Source organism: Narcine bancroftii, chromosome 10 (assembly GCF_036971445.1).
Source record: "Narcine bancroftii isolate sNarBan1 chromosome 10, sNarBan1.hap1, whole genome shotgun sequence".
NCBI classification, from domain to species: Eukaryota; Metazoa; Chordata; class Chondrichthyes; order Torpediniformes; family Narcinidae; genus Narcine; species Narcine bancroftii.
In genome coordinates this window covers 65,998,975-66,020,420 of record NC_091478.1, presented here as the reverse complement: position 1 = coordinate 66,020,420, position 21,446 = coordinate 65,998,975, and the positions used below count along the sequence as shown (strand labels likewise).

Below are 21,446 nucleotides of genomic sequence, written 5' to 3'. Positions count from 1 at the left end.
AAATTTGAAGTGGTTTTGAAGAAACTTCAAAGACAACAATAATGTCATGTGATTAAAGAGATTTGAAAAGTTGCATTTTAAGTATTGAACCAATTTCAACTGAGGTCAGAAATGCCATAACAATCCTTGGAGAAGGACAGCTGCTTCTGTTCTCCTCGTGAAAAGGAGGAACACCAAACCAGTGACTTGGAAGAAAATTACCAGAGAGAGGACAGTTCTGCTGCGTCCAGTGTAACTGGACACTTTTTGATTGAAAGAAAGCAAAATTAATCTTGCATTTGAAACATAACCATTAAGTGGTTACTTCATTCAACTCTTGCCGGTCAGTGGTTTGTGAAATCATCTTGGAAGAAAACACAAGTTCTGAAGCTTCCATGCAAGAGAAGTAAATCATTCATATGAAGAAATAATTCTCTGAAAACAACTCTACAAGAATTTCATGAGTTTTGAGAAGTCTGAGGCCTCACATCTATTGCATAATTACTTCTGAGCAACAATTTAAAGAATGTGAGTCTCAACACCAAATTGATTCTTTTTACAATTGTGCCAAAATTGTAATGGTTTTAGGACCTGCCACACACACGCACACACACATAGTGGGGTTAAGTTAAAGTCAAGTTTCGAGTTGATAAGATTTTATATTTATTAATAGTTATTAATAAAAATTATTGCTTTGAAGATACCATGGTCTTGATGAATTTCTATTGCTGCTGGTCTGGTACGTAACACTGATCTTTACAGAAATTGAATCTGTTAAAAGCCCATTTGTTGCAACACGTGCCAGGTGTCAGATGGGACAAATTTTGAAGAAAAACAATTGGAGGAGAATACTTCATGATCCCCTCTTAATTATGGAGTAAAAGATCTTTGTGAGGTCATTTTGTGGGGCCACACATTGTGGTTGTTGCACCACCTCGTATTTCTCAGTATTGTTTTGTAATGTGTCCTTGGATGGACTAAGTTGACGCTACAATTTAAAGAGCATCTCTCTGACCACTAAAATGAATGTAGTTGAACAAGATCCTGGTAATTACATTCCTTTTGACAAACACTCAGTCGAGACCTCCAGAGTTAACACTGTCAGATTTGTCTTTCCTGAAGATGGTCACAGATTCTCTGAGGCATGGTTTCCAGCTAGAGACAATGATATGGAAAATTGCAAATGGATTAATTTGTTAAAGGTAACAAGGTATTAGAAGTAACTTGCACTTCTGACATTTTGAAATATATTAGCAAAGTAATTCCTTCTTGTGACAAGAAAAGATTTTCAATTCAGATCGGTAAATATTTTGTGGATTTGAATGTGATTGGAAAATAATTTTCTTTCAAAACTTGTTTCTGACATTCCAGGCACACTAATTATCCTGACACTTTGTGTTTGAATGGGAGTTCTCACTAGCTATCTGTTGCTATTCTGAGTGAATTGGAAGCAAAGTCGGGAGATACACACAGAAATAAGCCCATCTGCCTTGACCATCAAAACCCCATTTAAACATTGATCTAATTTTTTATTCTCCCTACATTCTCCGCTTTCTCCAGATTCTACCATTCACCTGCACATAAGGAGCAATTTGCTGTGACCAGTTAACTTACTACATCTTTGGGAAGTGAGAGAAAACCAGAATATCTGGAGGAACCCACACCCAAGGTCAGGAATGAACTTGAGCCTCTGCTGCAGTGAGGTCACAGCCCAACTCACTACCCCTTTGTCTTTTTAATCTGTTCCATTGATTCCAGTTTTAGCATCTTCACCCTCCCAACTATAGGATTGGCAAAGTGGAATCTCAGCTGCTAGTGAAGTGGATATCTCCAACCAGATAACCAACTGTAATTTTTGTCTTTTTGCCAGATACCATCGCTGTGATTTCAAGATCCCACTGGCAGTTAAACGAGGTGAGATCCCTATTGGTGGGACAGTTGAGGGTGATAAACTTTAGCTTTTTTGCTTTGGAAATAATGATTCCAGACAATGTAAAACAGATGTTCCAGAAAGAAATAAGTGAACTGCTTGGTGTGGTATTGTTCCCAATGGATGAGATGAAGGAATCTGTTTTCAGTGCTAATATATAACAAAACAATTGGGCAGTTAGTACTTCATTTTTTTAAAGTACATGTTTTAGAAACCATTTACAATACATAGTAACACATTGCTGTGGCAGTCAGCTGTTCTGCCCAAGTAACAGGATTATATATAGGTCTTGAATGTATCTGGCTCATCTCACTTCTTCTGTCAGCATGTTCTAGGACAAAGTGTAGAGGAGTGGAACTCAAGAAATAAGTACTGGGGTGAATGTAATAATTGAGGAGAGACTAAGATGTGAGAATTTAAAATTTTATTTTGTTGATTGGGGAGCAAATCAACCTTGGATGAAATCTATAGGCTGGGAATCAATCACCAGGACTTGATACAATTTTGAATGCGCTAATTTGCTGACGATAACACGGTACCACGCTAGTGGGTTGTACAAAAAGGGGCATACAGGAGGGAGATTGAAAACTTGGCTGAATGGTGTACAAACAACCCTCACACTCAATAACATCAAAACCAAGGAGCAGATTATGGACTTTCGGAAGAGAAACCAGAGGTGTATGATCCAGTGATCACTGGGGGGTCTGAGGTGGGGAGGGGGAGCAAATTTAAATGCCTGGGAGTCACCATCTCTGAGGACCTTTTCCAGACCCAACACACTAATGTCATTGTGAAGAAAGCACGTCAACCCCCCTACTTTCTCAGAAGTTTGGAGAGGTTTGGTATGACCACAGAAACCCTGGCAAACTTCTACATATATGTAGTGGAAGGTGTGTTAAGCTGCTGCATCTCTGCTTGGAATGGGGCCACCAATACTTCTGAGCAGAAAGCTCTGTAAAAGGTAGTGGCACAGCCCAGTGCATCACTGGCAAAACTCCACCATCAAGAAAATCTACATGGAACAAAGCCATTGGAGAGGAGCAACTATTATCAAGAATCCACAACACCCAGGACACATTCTGTTCTCACTGATGCCATCAGGAAAGAGGTGAAGGTGCCACAAGATTTGTACCAACAGGTTCAGGAACATTTGCTCCCCTTTCACCATCAGACTCATTCAGAGGCTCATTTAAGTTCTCTTACCTTGCACATTATTTTTTTTGTGGGATTTTTTTTCTGTATTGCACAGTCAGTTTATTTACATTTTTCTTTATTTACATTTCTCTCTTCTGTATACGTATCTTGAGTGCAGTATTTTGCACGACAGATAAGTAGAAATTCTGGTCTGCAGAAAATAAATCTCGTGTCAATAAATTTGAACTTTGAATGTAGACAGCAAAGTTTTAAATGAGTGAATGTTTATGAATCGGAATCAGGATTTGTCATGAACATGTCATGAAATTTGTTTTGCGGCAGCAGTATTGTGGATTACAAGTACAAAAATTATTATAAATTTATACTTTTTAAAAATAAATGTTAGTGCTAAAGAAGAGAGAAAAGAAAGTGAGGTAATGTCTGTTGTTTATTGTCCATTCAGAAATCTGATGGTGGCGGAGGGAATAAGCTGTAATGTTGGGTGTTTGTTTTCAGGCTCCTGTACTTTCTTCCTGTTGGTAGCAGTGAGAAGAGAGTATGGCCTATGTGGTGAGGGTCCTTGATGATGCAGGTTGCTTTCTTCAGACACCTCTTACAGACGTTCTTAATGGAGTGAAGACTAATGCCCATGATAGTGCAAGCCGAGATCATAACCCTCTGAGGCCTTTACCTGTAAGTGCATTGGCACCTCCATGCCAGTCAGAATGCTCTCCACAGTGCACCTGTAGAAATGTGCAGAAGTGTTTTATGACATACCAAATCTCCTCAAGCTCTTAATGAAATATAGCCACTAGTGAGCCTTTTTCATGATTGCTGCAACATGATGAATTCAGGATAGATCTTCAGTGATGTTAACACCCAGAAATTTGAAGTTCTTTACCCTCTCCACTGCTCACTCCCTCAGTGAGGACTGGTCTATGACCAACTGGTTTCCTCTTCATGATGTACACAATTAGTTCCTTAGTTTTGCTAAAGTTGAGTGTAACTAGTCAACTAGCTGATGCATCTCACTCCTGTACACTTTGCTTCCTCATTGCCAACTGTGATTCTGCTGACGACCGTGGTGTCATGGGCAAATTTGTAGATGGTATTTGAATTGTGCCTACCCACTCAGTCATGGGTTTAGAGAGATTAGAGCAGTGGGCTAAGCACGCATCCTTGAGGTGCGCCTGTATTGATTGTCAGTAAGGAAGAAATGTTGTTACCGATCGAACTGATTGTAATCTTCTAATAAGTCAAGGATCCAGTTACTGAAGGAGGTTTAGAGGCCCAGGTTTTGAAGCTTGCTGATCTGTTCTAAGGGGATGATGGTGTTGAAAGCTGAGCTGTAATCAGTTAAAACCAGCCTGATGTACATGTTACTGTTGCCCAGGTAATCCAGAGTTGAACGGAGAGCCAGTGAGATTGCATCTGCTGTGGAATGGTGGTGGCAGTAGGCAAATTGCAATGCATCCAGAACTTAAAATTTGGACAAACAGCACGGTTACAGGCCATTTTGCCCCACGAACCTATGCCATCCAATTAACCTACAACCCCTGGTACATTTCAAACAGTGGGAGGAAACCGGAGCCCCCAGATGTACAAACTTCTTACAGCATGGGATTCGAACCCCAGTCCTAATCGCTGGCACTGTAACAGCGTTGCTCTTACCACTACACTAGCCATGCCACCCACTTTTTTCTAGATGAAGGTTCCAGAAAAAGTAGAGCATAATAACTAAATCACGAAAGACCAAGGTTCATCTTGTTCACTTTTTAACTTCTTGTTTGTTTCATTCTTGTGACATTGGGGATCCGAGCTAGGGCAATTCCAAGGTTAGAATAGAAATCCTCCTCGGCCATATCTATAGTCAAGGTGAATGTTGATCACCATCGCATGTTGGCTCTGCATTAGAGTGAGCCAGAGGGTCATAGGGAAAGTTACTGGGATACCAGACCATAACATTCTTGATGACAAAGCATACCCCATGAAGACAGTGCACCCCTTTGGGTGGTGGGGAGAGAGAAGTGTCATTTGTTCTTTCAGCTCTCAATCTTTTGCCCTTTGTATCTCATTCACGGTGATAAGGCTTAAGTTTAAATTTATTTGCAACAAAATTTTGAGTCCGGTGAATGGCAGAGCACAAGTTCCTGAGCTGCTAGTGAAATGGTGTTCAATAATTGTTGAGTACATTGTACAACATACGTAAGCACCAAAATTCTTGGCTAGCTGCAGCTGAATATGTACTTTATAAAAGAAAACTCTAGTATATTTAATTGAATTAAAAAGACAATAAATACAAAGGATAGATGATCAGTTCTCCTAGTGCAAAAAAAGTAACTGCAGTAATGCAGTCTGTCTATAATTTGTGGATTAAAGGGAGACTCAAGATAGCTGCTGGAAAGAAACTGTTCTTGAACCTAGAGGAGCTAATCTTAAGGTAACATTGAGAAGAGGCTGTGACCAGGGTGTTGGAGATCCTTTATGGTGTTGGCTGCCTTCTTGAGACAGCTCCTCTCAGGGATGCCCTTCGTGGATGAGAGAAGAGAGCCTGTGATAGACAGCCTATGTTTGCTGCCTTCTGCATTACTGGGCATTTGAATTCCCAAACAAGACAATGATGCAACCAGTCAGTATATTTTCCACAGTGAACCCGTGGAAGTTTGATAAAGTATTACATACCACATCTCCTCAGATTCCTTAGAAAGGCATTGGAGTGCCTTAGTTAAAGTTGCCTCAATGTGTTAGCTACAGGAGAGATCTTCTGAACTATGGTCTGAGGAGCTTGAAAGTTCTACCTCTCTCTACTTCTGATCCTTCTGCCTCCTTCCTAAAATCAACAACAAACTCCTTGGTCTTTGTGATGTTGTCCTGGTATCAACCAACCAGATTCTTGATCTTTATTCTGATTCATCACTTCTAGTAATTTGGCCAATAACGGTGGTGGTGTGAGTAAATTTGTAGATTGAGTTAGAGCCAAACTTAGCTGCGCAGTTATGTGTACAAGGAATAGGGTATAGATCTAAGCACGCAGCCTTCAAGGGCTTCTCTGTTGATGGTCATTATGGAGGAGGTGAGAAATATGAGGATGGGATAATGGGATCTCTTGCAAAAGATGCAATTTTTTTTGTTAAAGCTACCATTTAAGGTTGGCCTGTCCTGATGATCCTACTGGGGGAATTTATTGGCAATTGGCAGGAGGGGAACCTATCTATTGAGAAATTCTCTTTGATTTTGTAAACATCCAGGTGTTAAGCATTCTAATAATAAAAGTTACTCAATTACAATACAGTCCTATTGTGACTCTTCTCCACCAAATACAGGCACCTAATAATTATTGACCTGCTCCCTTGGATTTTGGGGTTTAGTAATATCCCATTGCTAGAATCCAGATGTACTTCATTTTTGAAGGTGATCTTGATTACAGACCAGTTTATAGGAAAGACATTGTGACAACTTCATCCCAGCTATTTATTTAGCTGAGGACACAGGAGCAATGTGCCCAATTAAAATGTGCATTTTGGAACAGCCTGGTTAAAATGTTTGCATTTATCATGATTTCTACATGCTAAAAGGACATGCACCCAGATTTTAGTGAAATCTATGTTCACAGCCAAAGATGAGGGATTATAGACATTCACAGGAAATCAACCACCTTTGATCTCAATCTGACCAAGTTTTCTTGTACTACTGAGTGATGTCAGATTAATTTTCAGTACATTCATGACATCACATACAACCCTGAGATTCCTTTTCCTGTGGGCGAGGTAGAATTACTACTTTTTGGTAGTGAAAAAAAACTGTACAGAATGTGCACCTGTAAACTAATAAAGAAATGTAAACAAACTGACAGAGAAAAAATCAATAAAATGAAAAAGTAAGGGTCCTTAAATGAGTCCCTGATTGAGTTTGTCATTGAGGAGTCTGATGGTGGAGGGGCAGCAGCTGTTTCTGAACCTGGTAGTGTGAATCTTGTGGCATCTCTACCTCTTCTGATGGAAGCAGTGAGAGCAGTGTGTGGGCACTGGGTGGTGTGGGTCTCCGAGAGCAGTGTTCCCTGTAGATGTTCTTGATGTTCGGGAAGGTTTTGCTTATGATGTCCTGGGCTCTGCCCACTACCTTTTGCAGGGCTTTGTGCTCAGGGTAAGTCATGTCCCCATATCAATATGCAGCAGGTCAGCACACTTTCCACCACACATCTGTAGAAATTTGCCAGTTTCTGATTTCAGACCAAATTTTCACAAACTCCTGAGAAAGTGGAGGCACTGACATGCTTTCTTCATGATGCCAGTAGTGTGTTGGGTCCAGGAAAGATATTTCAAGAAAGTGACTCCCAAGAACTTAAATTTGCTCTCCCTCTCCTCTGATTACCTATTTTATCACTGGATTGTACACCTCTGAGTTTTCCTTCCTGAAATAAACATTCAGCTCTTTGGTTTTGGGGTGACATTGAGTGCAAGATTGTTGTTGGTAATAATGATTGACCCATTTTGTCAATTTAGATCACAAGGAACCAGTGTTTAAATGCTTTTTATTGGACTCCTTTGTACCTTCACAATCAAAATGTTTCATGATGAACATTAAATGGCATTGATTTTATTGGTGGAGTTTCAGGTTTTGTCCGAGGTCCACCCTTTGAATCAGGAATCACTTACTTCAGTTGATTTCATTGTGGAACAGGAGTCTGAATGGATGGGTAGCAGGTCGTGTGTGGAATTGTGCTCCTTCCACTGGTTACGGAGGGTTTCTGCGCACTTCTGATTCATGTCCTGTAGGTTCTGAATACCAACCTACACCTACTCCACTTTGAGAATTAGTTGGCCAGGAATTCCTAGGAGATGGAGATTGTAACAATTTTAAGGCGTTGAGCACATTCTGGAGTCTGATCCTCTCTCCATCTTGTAAACGTTTCCTGTGGCAGATGCAATCTACTCCTTAGGCATGAAAACATTGTGGCCTTTTGAATGGATTGGATTGGGTGCAATTAGAACCTCATTCACTGGGAGAGGACTTTTCATCTGCATGGTTTTTTTGTCCACTATAGATGTGATTATAGGTTTCCATCACATTTCAACACGTTACATTGGAAAGGCTTTGCTGGAGTCATAGGGCACATGAACAGGCCATTTGACTCACCAAGTCCCTGCCAACCATCAAGCACTCATTTATACTAATCCCAATCTATTCCCCCACATTCCCATGTGCACCCCAGATCTACCCCCACCCCCCCACCCCCCCTCCCACACACACACACACACACAAACACACACACACACATACAGCATTTTAATGCACCTGCTTAACATATCAACCGCATGTTTGAGGTATTCTGATGGGGAGCTCATAGTCACAGAGAGGAAGCAGACAAACAGCACTGGAGGTATGGACTGAAACTGGGATTGATCAGAAAACTGAATATAAACTGGGGAAAAAAATTGAAATATTCTCTTTTGTCAATTCTCTCACTAATGATTTTGTTTTTATCAACAGATGAAAGCACTGATACACATGTACAGCCATGTATTGTTACCACATATAGCAAGGTGAGCTATCAAAATTGCAATGTCCCCTAATACTTTCAGATGCATTTTCCTTTATTTCACCAGTATCTGGTAGACTATTTGTTTCATGCAAATGCCATTGTTTTTTCATATGGTAGTTGATTCATTTTAGAACCTTTATAACCTGCATGATTGTGTTACTGATACACTGAATGAAAAGCACACATCTGACCAGGAGATTGATCTGGTACAAAATTAGTACAGTGCTCTTTAAGAGTAGATTTCATAAGAGAACAGAGTACAAGAGTTGTATTTAAAATTCCTCCCCTTAAAATGTACAACTCACTTGACTAATTTCTGAAATACTATATTAGCTACCCAACAAACTATTCCTATTGAAGGAATATCAGGGATCATGTGCAGGTATGTAACCAGATACTGAAAAACCTGAGAAATATGACAGAAACAATAAAATTCTCTTTGACTCTGCCCCACTCAACCCACCCCCACCTTCCCACGTGCAGGCACCCAACTGTAAAGGTGTGGATTTACCCCTGTAGTAGATTGTCACAAATTCATCGAAGATTAATGAGAAGTGACATGATTAAATTTTATCTGCAGCCACACAGATACACGACTTTATAATTTAACACAATGTGCCATAGACAAAAAAAGCGACTGTTACGAGCCCAAAGGACCCCAAAGCCCAGCAGCAATAGACATTCATCAAGACAAGTAAAACAAAAGTTGTTTTTAATTATCTTTAAACATGAAAACTGAATCGAACTTTAACTTATCTCTATTAACTTGACTAAACCCAACTCAACTCAACCCCCTTCTAATTCTAAATTGTGATGTGTGTGTAAATGTAAATGTAAGAAAAGTTATTTGATTCACAGTTCAATCTCACCTCTTTCTTCCAAGTTCTCTGGTTGCAGGCAATTCTTATACTATGCACAGAATGTAACATGTATAAAGTTCACCAGGCTTTGGTACTCGAAAGGTAAATGTTTACCGCTCAGGAAGATTCTTGTAGGGTTGGCAGAGAGAGATTTGTTGTTCCAGGATTTCCACAACTGAGGTACCACTATTAGTCACCTCAATGTCTTGCTGATGAATTCTTTATTTCTCCAGATGATAGCCTCTTTCTTTCAGGCTATCACAGAGTTCCTTTCTCTTCCTCTTATTCCAAGAGAAACATCAAACAGATAGCACTTCCAGCCATCTGCTGCTCTGGAGCTTTTCTGTTTCAGTTCCAACAAGCTTCTCCTACTTTTTCAGCTGTCTCTCTTGCTCTTTCTAACTGCCATAAAACCCAATGTGACTCTCTCACTTGCAAAACCTCTGACCTTCACCAGCAAACATGAAGTTAGTCTTCTTGGTCAAGCTGTTGTTTTTAGGTAAACAAAAACCCAGAAGTGAACTTTCTGTGCATTTTGTCAAAACCCTTCCAAAGTGCTTTTAACAGCCAGCGCTTCTCCTCCTTGTGGCTTTAATGATGTCATTTCAATTAGCACCTACTTGTGAAATGTGCACAGCATTCTCCATAGTTTCTGTAAAGTTACTATCTGAATTCTTCAATATTTCAAATAAAATCTGTTTTAAAGAATGTGTATGTAAAATTTTGTATGTAACCTACTCTAATTTTACCAATTAATCTCCCAAATATTCCATTACATATTCTATCACATGATAATATATAAAAGGACAGATAAATATTCAGTTGCTGTTAGTGCAAAAAAAAGGTACAGACAGATCTTTTATGGTATATGGGGAGGTTCAAGAGCCTCCCCATGTACCATGTGTTGGTGATAAACTTTAAAAAAAATTATCATTTGTATCAATGACAAACAATTATTCAATTATATATAAATAGTACATTATAATGTTATTCAATACAAGATGATACAAAAAAATTTCTCCCCATCCTCCCCCCACAAAAAAAAAGAAAGAAATCACCTGTACTATATACTAGTCACTATTCATATTTTCCTAACATTTGTATTCTTCTAATTATTAATTGAGAAGAGTGGGTGATGCATATGATATGGATGGACTTTTAATGAATTCCATATATGGTTCCCAAATCTTATAAAAGTCCCCAATCTGATTCCTTAAACTATAAGAATTTTTTTTCTAATGGTGTACAATTTTGTATTTCAGTATTCAATCTATCCATCATTATAAAATTTACAGTTTTCCACATTACTGCCACATTCTTTTTGCTTCCGCTATAGCTATACTCAAAAAATATATTTGATATTTGTTTAACTTCAATTTTATATCTGCTTCACATATATATCACCAAGTAAAAATATTATTGGGTCTTTTTGTATTTTTATCTTCATAATTTGTCCTAATAGTATGCTCAAATCTTTCCAAAATTTGTCCAGTTTAACACAGGACCAAACTGAATGTAGAAAGGTCCCTACTTTCTTGTTACATCTAAAACATTTATTGGAATATTTTAAGTCCATTTAATTTATATGGAGTATAGTATAATTGGTGTAGAAAATTATATTGTACCATTTGATCTCTAACATTAATTGTCTTTGTTACACTCTCTTGGCACAACCTTGTCCCAAGTTTGTCTTGAATTGGGACATTTAAATCTTTATCCCATTTTTGTTTTGATTTATATATTTTCCCCCATAGTATCTTGTAATTTTATATACATATTAGTGATAAATTTCTCAATAAATGTATCTGTAATTAAATATTCAAATTGACTTTGTTCCAAGAGCCTTAAATTCGCACCTAATTTCCCTATTAAATATTATTATAATATGAAAAATTGTATTGTATTTCATATTTCTCTTTCATTTGTTCAAAAGTCATAAAAAAGGAGCCTTAAAAAAACAATCTTTTATTTTCTGTATATCTTTACTGTACCAAGTATCAAATAAAGAATTGTTCAAAGTAAAAGGAATAAGTTGATTTTGTTTTAACACCATCTTAAATATTTGATAATTTTTAATTCCTCTTTCTATGTGGATTCCGTTCCATACCTTTTTCAATAACTTATTGTTCTATTTATACAAAAAATGCTCTGAATTAATTTTTCCTTTTTTATTTATTTCAATCTGAACCCATGCTGTTTTTTTCTCCAATTTGATAACAGGAGGACAAGAATGTAATTGAGCTGCTTTATAATAATTTTTAAAATTTGGTAATCATAATCCTCATTTAATTTTCCAAGGCTACTCTTGGCATTTTATCTCTCCAAATAAATTTCCTTATACTTTTCTTTAGTTCTTGGAAAAATGTCTCTGGTATTGGAATGGGTAATGATTGTATTCTTGGAAACATATTCATTTTAATACAATTTACTTGACCTATTAAAGTCATTGGCAGATCTTTCCATTTTTTAAAAATCATTCATTTTTTTAAATAGTGATAAATAATTCAATTTAAATAAATTATTAACATTTCTATCTGTTGGTTATTACACCATTATGTGAACGTGATGATGTGCGGAACTGATTTATACTGAATGTTTTGTCGTAATGCTTGTAGTATGTAATTAGTAAAGCATCGAGTTAGTCTGCACTGACATTATGGCTGTCTTTAATTCACAATGGAGGGAGGGGGGGTCCTCAAACATAACAGTGGCGACAAGGAAGCAAGAACTCGCTCAACCATTACACATTTATCAACTCTACAGAAGACAGCGAAAAGCTGGGAATCCTAAGGGATGGCAGCAGCAGTTTTTCTATTTCTATCTTTTAACAAATCAAAAATTGTATCAGGGTTAAAGAAAATCTTATTCCCATTATAAATCAATGGTGACTTTCTTTCTTTTGCTTGTTTAGCCACCAGTCCCAAGATCTTCTCTCACTTCGAACAAAGAAATTTAACCAGTATCGGATGAGGTCTCTGATCTGGTTGTGACTTTGCTCTCTCAATCTCAATGTGTCCTTGAAATTCAGCTACCCCTAACGATTCCGGAATCCAACACTATAAAAACTTTTTAATTTCCTGTCCTTCAACTTTAAGTCCAATGATCTTTGTTATTCCTGCTGCTAAAATTTTCTAAAATATCGATTTTTATTTTTCATTAATTGGTCTTTTGTTGCAGCCGCTTCTATTTGTACCTTCTTCATTTGTTCCTCAATACCTTGAATTTCAAATTAATTTCCTTTAATTTTTTTCATCCAGAACTTCAAATCTTTTGTTCACTGATATCATCATTTTTTCCACTTCCCTTGTAAAATTCTTGTTTTCAGCTATACTCTGTCCATATTTTTTAACTTCTTCTGTTAATAGCATCATAGATTGCTGTAAATTATCCATGTAATTTTTCATATCAGCTGTAGAAATAAATGACTTCCATTTTTCTCATCATTTTATCCATAAATCTTTGTTCAGAGCGTATTTCATACTCTTCTTCTTGTCCACTGGAGCTGGAAGCCTCTTGAGCCTTTTTATAATTCCCTTAGTTTTTTTTGTATTCTGTGCATGCGCGACTCCTCACGCATGTGCAGAGTCACTTCTTCCCCTGTAGCGGGTGGCCATTGTTGGGAGAGACCCTGTGCAGCAGTGTCCAAGGTCTCTCTGGCTCCTGGCTTATCTCCCCTGGGCAGTATCTTCCAAACAGCTCCTGGATCCTCCTTCAAGGTCGGCCTTTCTTCTTTATCTTGATCTTTTTCTTGCTCAGTTTCTTGTATTACTGTAGCTGATTTTACTTTTTTTGGTGACATTTTAAATTGTTCTTTAAATCTTCAGACACTTCTATTTTTCTTAACTTTTCCAACCTTTTTTGACTCTTTTTCATCTTTTTTGAGATTAGGGATTTGCATTCTAACCCCACATCATCGCATGACACACCCCTAGTGATAAACTTCTTAAACCTCGAGGTGCCAGCCTTCTGTTGGAATATGGCTGTGAGAAGTGAGAGAGGCAAAAAGCCTAGATTTTGTGTGTAATGCACCAAAACTTTGACCCAGATTTTTTCAGATCATCTTTCTTTCATATGAACTTCCACACCATCACAGAACTTGAGTTCTTCCTTTCCCACATCCAGGTAAAGCAGCCTATTTGATATCTCACCCATCAAACGGATTAACCATTTATTCTCTCCACCACTGACATACCTGAGAACTTTTGTGTATTGTACCAGACCAAAGAAGTTCCTCCTTTTTGTGGAAAATTTCCTTAGATGCACATGATCAAACAGCTTTTGGTAACGTGTCAAATTAGACGCACTCAAGCTTCATTTAAGCTTGTTAACACATTAACCACTGCCACACCAGTGGTTTTAACAATATTAGTTCCACATATGAAAGCATGTTAATAAATTAAGTATTTAAATCCTTGTTAGTTTCTGCATCATACTATACTTGACACACGCCATGAGGTTGAATTCAAATCATTGATTACAAAGACAGAATGTGGTAGTTCACTTCCATCTTTTTAAAGGCAAATAAATTATCCTCTCTGAAAAAAATTTATTTTTAAAATTAGAACATGGAACAGGACAGAACTGGCTCTTTGGCCCACTATGTCATGCTGAACATGATGTCATATTAATATTTTCTGCCTCCAAATGATCCATATCTCAATATTATCTCTGTGCATGTCCATCTTAAATGCTACTACAGGCAGTCCCCAGGTTATGAACGAGTAATGTTTCCTGGGTCTGTGCATAAGCCGAATTTGTATGCAAAGCGGAACAGGTACTTATTTGGTATTCGTGAGATAACATTATGCACATTTATGCGCACGCACAAATTAGGGCATTGGGGAACAACCCATTTGTAATTACGAGTTGTTTGTAACCTGAGGACTGCCTGTATTGTATCTCCTTCCATCACTACACCTGACGCCTACCATTCTCTGTTTGTAAAAGAAGTGTTTCCCCCTCTCACCAGTAATATGTGACAATCTTACCCTGGGAGAAAGATTCTGTCTATCCTATTTATGCCTCTCATAATTCATAAACTTCCATCAGGACTGAGGAATTAACTTAGTAAAATTTAACCCCATATTCCAAGGTTGAGACCCAGAGTTACACTTTTTATATTCCATTATTTTTAAGAGTTGCAGCTGGTTTCAGCTCTGTTAAGTGAATCTTTTGATTTTTAACTTCAATTTAATTTATAAGGTGAAGCAAATGTTGGACTGTGTGTATGGAAGCAGTTGGCAATGATTTTTCTCAGCTAGTGACACCCATTTGACATTTAGGATTGGATTCTGCTCTTTTTTGTGCTTAGGAGTTACCCAGTTGCCACCTCTTTGGTCAACGCCAACTTCCTCATCTGAGTACAGTACATTTTATCCTGTATAATGGATTTGTGTTAATATTAATCTTTAAAATTAAGTTAAAATCTTATATATATTTAGTAAATGTTTTTGGGTTGCCAGGGGCACATTTACAGACACCACAGACCCTTATACACTCAGAGAGAAGTCATTTGCAAAGACGAAAAGTCTGTTAAGCCATTGTTCCACTGGAAACTTGTTTGCTTAAAAAGACTAGGTGACTGCTAATTCAGAAAGTGGCAAACAGTCAAAAGTCTTATGATTTCTACATTGGTAACTCAAAAACAATAGGTGTTTGCTCAGGAGCAGATGCTGGCTGGTTGACACACAATCCGGAGTCTGATCCACTTCAGCCAGTGGAGAGAGATGCTTTTAGCATATAGATGTGAATTACTTTTGGAAGTAACTTCAAAATCTCATCTGCTGTGATTCATGCTTTTGGAGAAATGAAACAGAAATTATGTCTGGTGCCATGTAATGAGAATTTTGGAAAGATATTACTGAGACCAGAAGACGTCTGGCCATCTTGTAGGTAACAAAGGATTGAAGGGGCTTGACCATCCTGTAAGTCTCACAGGATTTAAATGCTGTAACAAAAGGCTGCTTGAGGAGGAACATTAGAAAAGTGGTTTTAAAGAATTTAACCACTTTGCTGTCTCTTTGGAAAAGAGGACAGATTTGGACTGAGACCATTTTCATATGGCCACTTCACGTAGCTTGTCTGGGTTTGTGAAATCATCGTGGAAGAAAATAGCCACTTTGCCCTCTTTTTGAAAAAGAGGGCAGATTTATTGTGCGGAACGCAGATTCTAAATCTCCATGAAAGAGAGAGAAAATCGTTCGTATGAAGAAACATTGCTCTGAAAACAACTCTATAAAAGAAATTTAAGTTTTAGAGAGGTCTGATGACTTGATGTTTCAAAATACTTAATTTCTTCTTTTGAGCAACAATTTAAAGAAATTTGATGCCTCACACTTGCTTTTGAACAGCAGTAAAAACTGAGTTTCAACACAAGAGCTTTCTGAGACTGGACTTTAAAATCATCTCTCGAATCAAGCTTAAATTGTAATAGTTTGGGTTTTAACACAGACATAGTGGGGTTAAGTTTAGAGTTAAGAAGTTTTATGTTATTAATAATTAATAATAAAAATAGTCCTTGGTATGTTCCCATTGGTGCTGACTTAATTCGTAACACCTGAGGATATTTGAGGTGTCCTAAGCCAGCCTCTGATCAATGCTGGCTTTAAACTGACAGCAAAGAGAAATGAAGAAAGTCAAGTTGCATTATTTGAATATGCACATTCAACCCTACATACTAAATCCTTCCTACCAAATTTGGTTATTTATAAACCTTTCACTTTTTGATCAGCACATAACTGTTTTAATATTTTTCAGTGGGATGCAATTCAGGAGCTACTCGGACACCCCATGGAGAAGCCAGTGGTCCTTCATAGGTATGGTATGTGTATTTAAGCATGACATGTACTAGTAAGAAAGTAGGGGTGGAAGAGCAATAGGCATTGTAAAGATTGAACTGCATTGGAATTTCCAACCAAGTTAGATTCTCTATTTCCCTAAAAATAAAAGCTTAGATTTACAGGGCCAACTTGAAGCAGAGATGAGAAATTGTTTTAGTTGATGGAAATAATGTTGAAACCTGTTTTTAAAGATCTTTAAATATGAGGTTTTCAAAACAGTATGTAGGTGACTCATGTTAGAACTGCCATTCGGCCTGCATTCTCTGTATGTAAGTTCTCACAGCTTCCAGAATTAAGCCTAGCAGGTTCCACCTCTGCAGCTGATTCTTGGAGAAACATGATAATACAAGTAATGTTCTTCCAGCTTTATGGAGTTGGAGGTCTTGAATGAATAGATGCTGCATTGATGGGAATGAGATGGGGAATGCTCTCAGGAAACCAAGAGAATTGGGACAGGATCATGCAGATCAGTGCTATAGGAGGCATGTTCTGTTCATTCTTGAGAGGCATAGATACCCTCCAGACAGGATGTTGCCAGTGAAATCTCTGTGAGCCATGAGTGCACTCAGTGAATACCGCATTTTCATAATTCTGGCAGCCAGACAAATGCCTCTGCGTGCAGGAAACTCCAAAAGTCTCTCTTCCTTGAGTATTGTGTTTAAGTGATTTCCTTAATGCAGCAGTGAACAGCAAACTGATTTGACATAGAATGATTCTGAAGCTAGGTAGCTGAGAGGGACTGTTCCATGGGCAAAGTAGCCAGGTGCACTTGTGAGCCTATATTTGAGGTTGCAGAAGGACATAATGAGAACAAAGAATGCTGTTTGGGTATTGGCCTTTTGCACAGCAGATAAACAGATTTTTAAAGATCTGGTTCTCAATAGTGAGGTTGAAAATCTCACTGCAGTCGAATTGTGCATTTTACACTACTGTAAATGTCTTTTGGAGTTTGTATGTGCAAAATTGCTCTTGCTCTGTCCATGATCAAGCCAATATTCAACTGCACAGAACTTTTTTTTGGATGTGCAAACATGTAGAGGCCCAATGGTTTTACATGGATACTAAAATCATTAGTGTTCTGGGGAAATGTACTTGTCTAGCAGAACTTTTGAATTGCGAATGTGCAAACTGCAAGTACTTGTAAATTGATCACTATGCTTCTACCGAGTAAAGATATATAAATTTTTAAACCATAATGCGCAGAATGCAGCTCTTTGAAGGAGCAGTGGGGATCCCCTTGCTGTGGATGCTCAGGTGTTGGTTCTGTATTGTTATGTTATATTAACTGACCTGCATTTTTGTCTCTCTGAGTGTAGATCATCGTCAGCAAACAACACAAACCCTTTTGGATCAACTTTCTGCTTTGGACTGCAGCACATGATATTTGAGGTAAGATACACTAGTCTGAGCACTTGCAGGATAGAGAACGGAAAATTAGCTCACTTTCCTTTCCCTGTGCATTCTTGGATGTTGTGTACATTCAAGCTGAGATTCAAGAGATATATTGCATTTCTTCCTGTTAAAATTATTTTTATTAATTTAATAGAGCTATATAATAAAATACAATAAAATGATATAGTTAGTTGTATATAATTAATAAAACAATCAGTATCAAAAGCTAATGTAAATTGTAAAACATATCCATAATTCATAGTCCAAATAATACCATACATTGTGGCATACAAGTCGACCCCCCATCTTTTACAGCCTCATTTTAAGGGTTTAATGGTATATCTGGTGTATGTCGACCCCAATTTTCTGGCTGCCTGAGGAGCTCTGTTGACCAGCGTATAAGTCGATCCCCAAGAGGTCGCTATGCCTGAGATGGGCTGTTGACTGCCGTATATGTCGACCCCCCCCCCCCACCATAGATCGCGCAGATTGATCTGCTGGGCATTGGCTGGAAGTGATTTCTATCATGGAGGGTCCATGAACTCAAGGCAGCAAACGACGAAACAGTGAAGCGAGCTTTAAGTTTAAAATGATAGAAATGGGCAAGAAAACCAACAACTGTGCTGTTGCAAGAAAATTTGATCTGCACGAGAAGAAAGATTGAAGGAAGAAAGAAGAGAATTTAAGAAACATACCAAAAGGGCAATGTTCTTTTGAAAATTTTATTTTTCAGTGTTTCCCAAAGCATAGTATCACATCTGGAAAAAAACAATTCTTTTTAACGTACTTACACTTTCTTTTAGTATAACTCACTTCTCATGTACAAACACTATGTCAAAGGGAATATTCTTTGAGAAAAGGAATTGCTGGTTGAATAGAGTTGGACAATCACGTTGCTGAATGGGTACGTGAACTGAGGCAAGATTGCTATATAGTCACCTGAAATAAAAGAACATTTGCACTGCAGTGGGCCAAGTTGACCCAGACCTCAGTAATGATTTTGAGGCTACAGTCAGCTGGTTCAATCATTTCATGAACAGGAAAAATCTGGTATTATGCCAAAAAACAAAAATTGCACAGAAACTACCAAAAGATCTTGATCATAAAGTTAAGTTTTCACCAGTTTATTGTACAGAACTGGCAGAAACAACAGTTTGCATTGACAACTATCAGAAACATGGACAAAACCCCCATGAATTTCAACATGATAGGCAATAGAAAGGTGTCAAATTGTGCAAATCAAAAGTACAGACTATGAAAGGACCAGGTTTACTGTGGTGTTATCATTCATGGCCGACAGGACATGTTAAGACCCATGGTAATCTTCAAATGCAAAATTAAACCGAAAATTAAATTCCCTTCAGGAATTTTTTTACATTTTCATGAAAAAGGATGGATGGATGGATGAAAATGGTGTAAAACTATGTATAGATAATGTGTGGAACAGACAGTTTACGCAAAGAACAGAGTTTGCTGTTTGCTGATCTGGGATATGTTTCATAGCCACTTATACTGAGAGCACTAAAAGTAGATTAGCACTACATAATACTTGCGTGGCGGTCATCCCGGGTGGTTTGACGTCTCTGTTGCAACCTCTCGATGCCTGCTAAAAACAAGCCATTAAAAGACCATGTATGCGAAGAATGGAATATATGGATGTCAAGTGCAGAAAAGACGTTTACAAATGGTGGGGCAATGCGTGCTGCATTACTTGATATGCTATGTAACTTTGTGCTCAAGGCATGAGACAAAATTAAAGTAGAGACGGTAGTTTAAAAAGTGTGGTATCTCCTGTGCAATTGATGACACAGAAGATGATTTATTGTGGGACACTGATGACGAAGCTGAAACTGCCTCATCAGGTACAGACTGGGACCCATATGATGACTGTTTAAACAGAGTATGGATGTGCTTGCTGCCATCTTTGCTTCAGACAATGATCGCGAGAGTGATTTTGAAAGGTTCTAAATCCGCAGAGCCCACCTCACTGACAAAAGACAAAGGAGGAAAAACCCAACCCCAACCAACCAATTTTCCCTTGTAACCGCTGCAACCGTGTCTGCCTGTCCCGCATCGGACTAGTCAGCCACAAACGAGCCTGCAGCTGACGTGGACATTACCCCTCCATAAATCTTTGTCCGCGAAGCCAAGCCAAAGAAGAAAGAAATGTGTTGTTTTCAGATGATGATAGTGATTTTGAAGTTGTTTTCAATAAAAATTTCAATGAAAATCTGTCACATTCAGGTTTTTTTGGTTTTTCAGGATGACTTGTACGCCAAATCCGTTTTTCAAGAGTTGACTTATATACTAGATCAGCGCAGATTGGAATTTGAGCTGAATTTAAGGTCTCAAAAGTATATCCACTGTATAAGTCAGCCTCCATTTTTTGAGAGATTTCTTTGGGTTTCACAACTCGACTTGTACGTTGATGTATACAGTATTTTAAAAAAAACCTAATAATAGAAAAAAAATAAATAAGGAAAAAAGAGAAAAGAGAAAAATAGAAAAATAACAAAAAAGGAGAGTCAAAACAAAAAGAAAAAACTCAATACCCTTCCCTAACAGCTTTGCCAGATGCTATATATGATTAACATTAAAGGAAAAACAAAGGGAGAAAAAAATATGGAAAAGGTAACTAGTCAGACAATTCTATTACATTGAAGTGAAATTATAAAATAAGAAAGTGAATCATAAATGATCCCCAGAGTATCTGAAATCTTGTATCTCAGTTATTAACTGAACACCGTATCTGTTCCATATTCAAACAGGACATGACAACCACTGATCATGAGTAGGTGGGGCAGCTTCCTTCCATTTAAATAAAATCGCTCGCCTCTCCAAAAGAGATATCATGACTGAACCAGGGACAAAGAAGAATAATTTCCTCCAAAGAGGGCCACTAAAATTTCAATGGTAAATCTATATTAAAAATTGTAGACCTCCAATATTTTTCTAGACTTATACCTGTCACAACAGGGACTCATGTCAGAGTAAAAACAAGACAATTTAACCTTAAGCATATGTGCTCCATGTACCACCTTTAATTGTAATAAACAATGACGAGCACATAGCAAAGAGCTATTAACAACTGTCCCAATCCACATCCTATATCTTCAAATTTAAAACCTGTTCCCAAGAATTTTTAATTTTAACGAGTGGTTTGTTTTAAACATAACAGTTTCTAGGTAATAGTAGATATTAAGCCTTTACAAGAAGGCATTAAACTAAAAAAAAGTCATCTACAAAATTTGATTCTGATACTCTTGGAAAATCAGAAAACTGATTCAAGAAAATGTCAGAATTGCAAATATCTAAAAATTTGAGATTTGGACAGGTTAAATTTTGCAGAAAGCTGCTCAAATTATGCAAAATATCCATCAATGAACAGATCCTTAAAACTTTGAATACCCTCTCAATACCATCTCTGAAAAATAGCATATCAAATAAAGAAGGTTGAAAAAAAGCAATTAGATACGATGGGGCTTAAAAGAGAGAAATTATGAAATGCAAAATGTTTTCTCAACGGTGCCAAAATTCTCAGAATTTTTAACAATGGGATCATATGTTAACTTAGTTGAAAATGGAAGTGAAGAGCCAAGAAATGCTAAATTGGAAAAATTTGAGGGGTGGGGGGGGGGTGAAATTCGGCTCCATTGAAATCTACAATATTCAGTCAGAATGATTATGAAAAAAGGCCAAAATGTAAGATATCGTATATTGACTGCCCAAAAGCAAAGTCTAAAGTTAGACAGAGCCATACCACCATCTCT

The 21,446-nt window shown here is 37.6% G+C and overlaps 1 protein-coding gene across 8 annotated transcripts in view; it reads left to right on the top strand.

Moving 5' to 3' along the window:
• Positions 1–21,446, top strand: part of phaf1 (phagosome assembly factor 1) — a 105,929-nt gene that overhangs the window by 77,389 nt on the left and 7,094 nt on the right. For 4 of the 8 annotated variants that reach the window (XM_069901169.1, XM_069901178.1, XM_069901176.1 and 1 more), the window contains 4 exons: positions 1,850–1,893; positions 8,534–8,586; positions 16,202–16,260; positions 17,601–17,673. In XM_069901169.1, the coding sequence (XP_069757270.1) occupies positions 1,850–1,893; positions 8,534–8,586; positions 16,202–16,260; positions 17,601–17,673 (229 nt within the window). Of the gene's footprint in view, positions 1–1,849; positions 1,894–8,533; positions 8,587–16,201; positions 16,266–17,600; positions 17,674–18,155; positions 21,445–21,446 lie in introns of those variants that run through there. The other 4 variants (XM_069901172.1, XM_069901175.1, XM_069901174.1 and 1 more) reach the window with 3 other exon arrangements.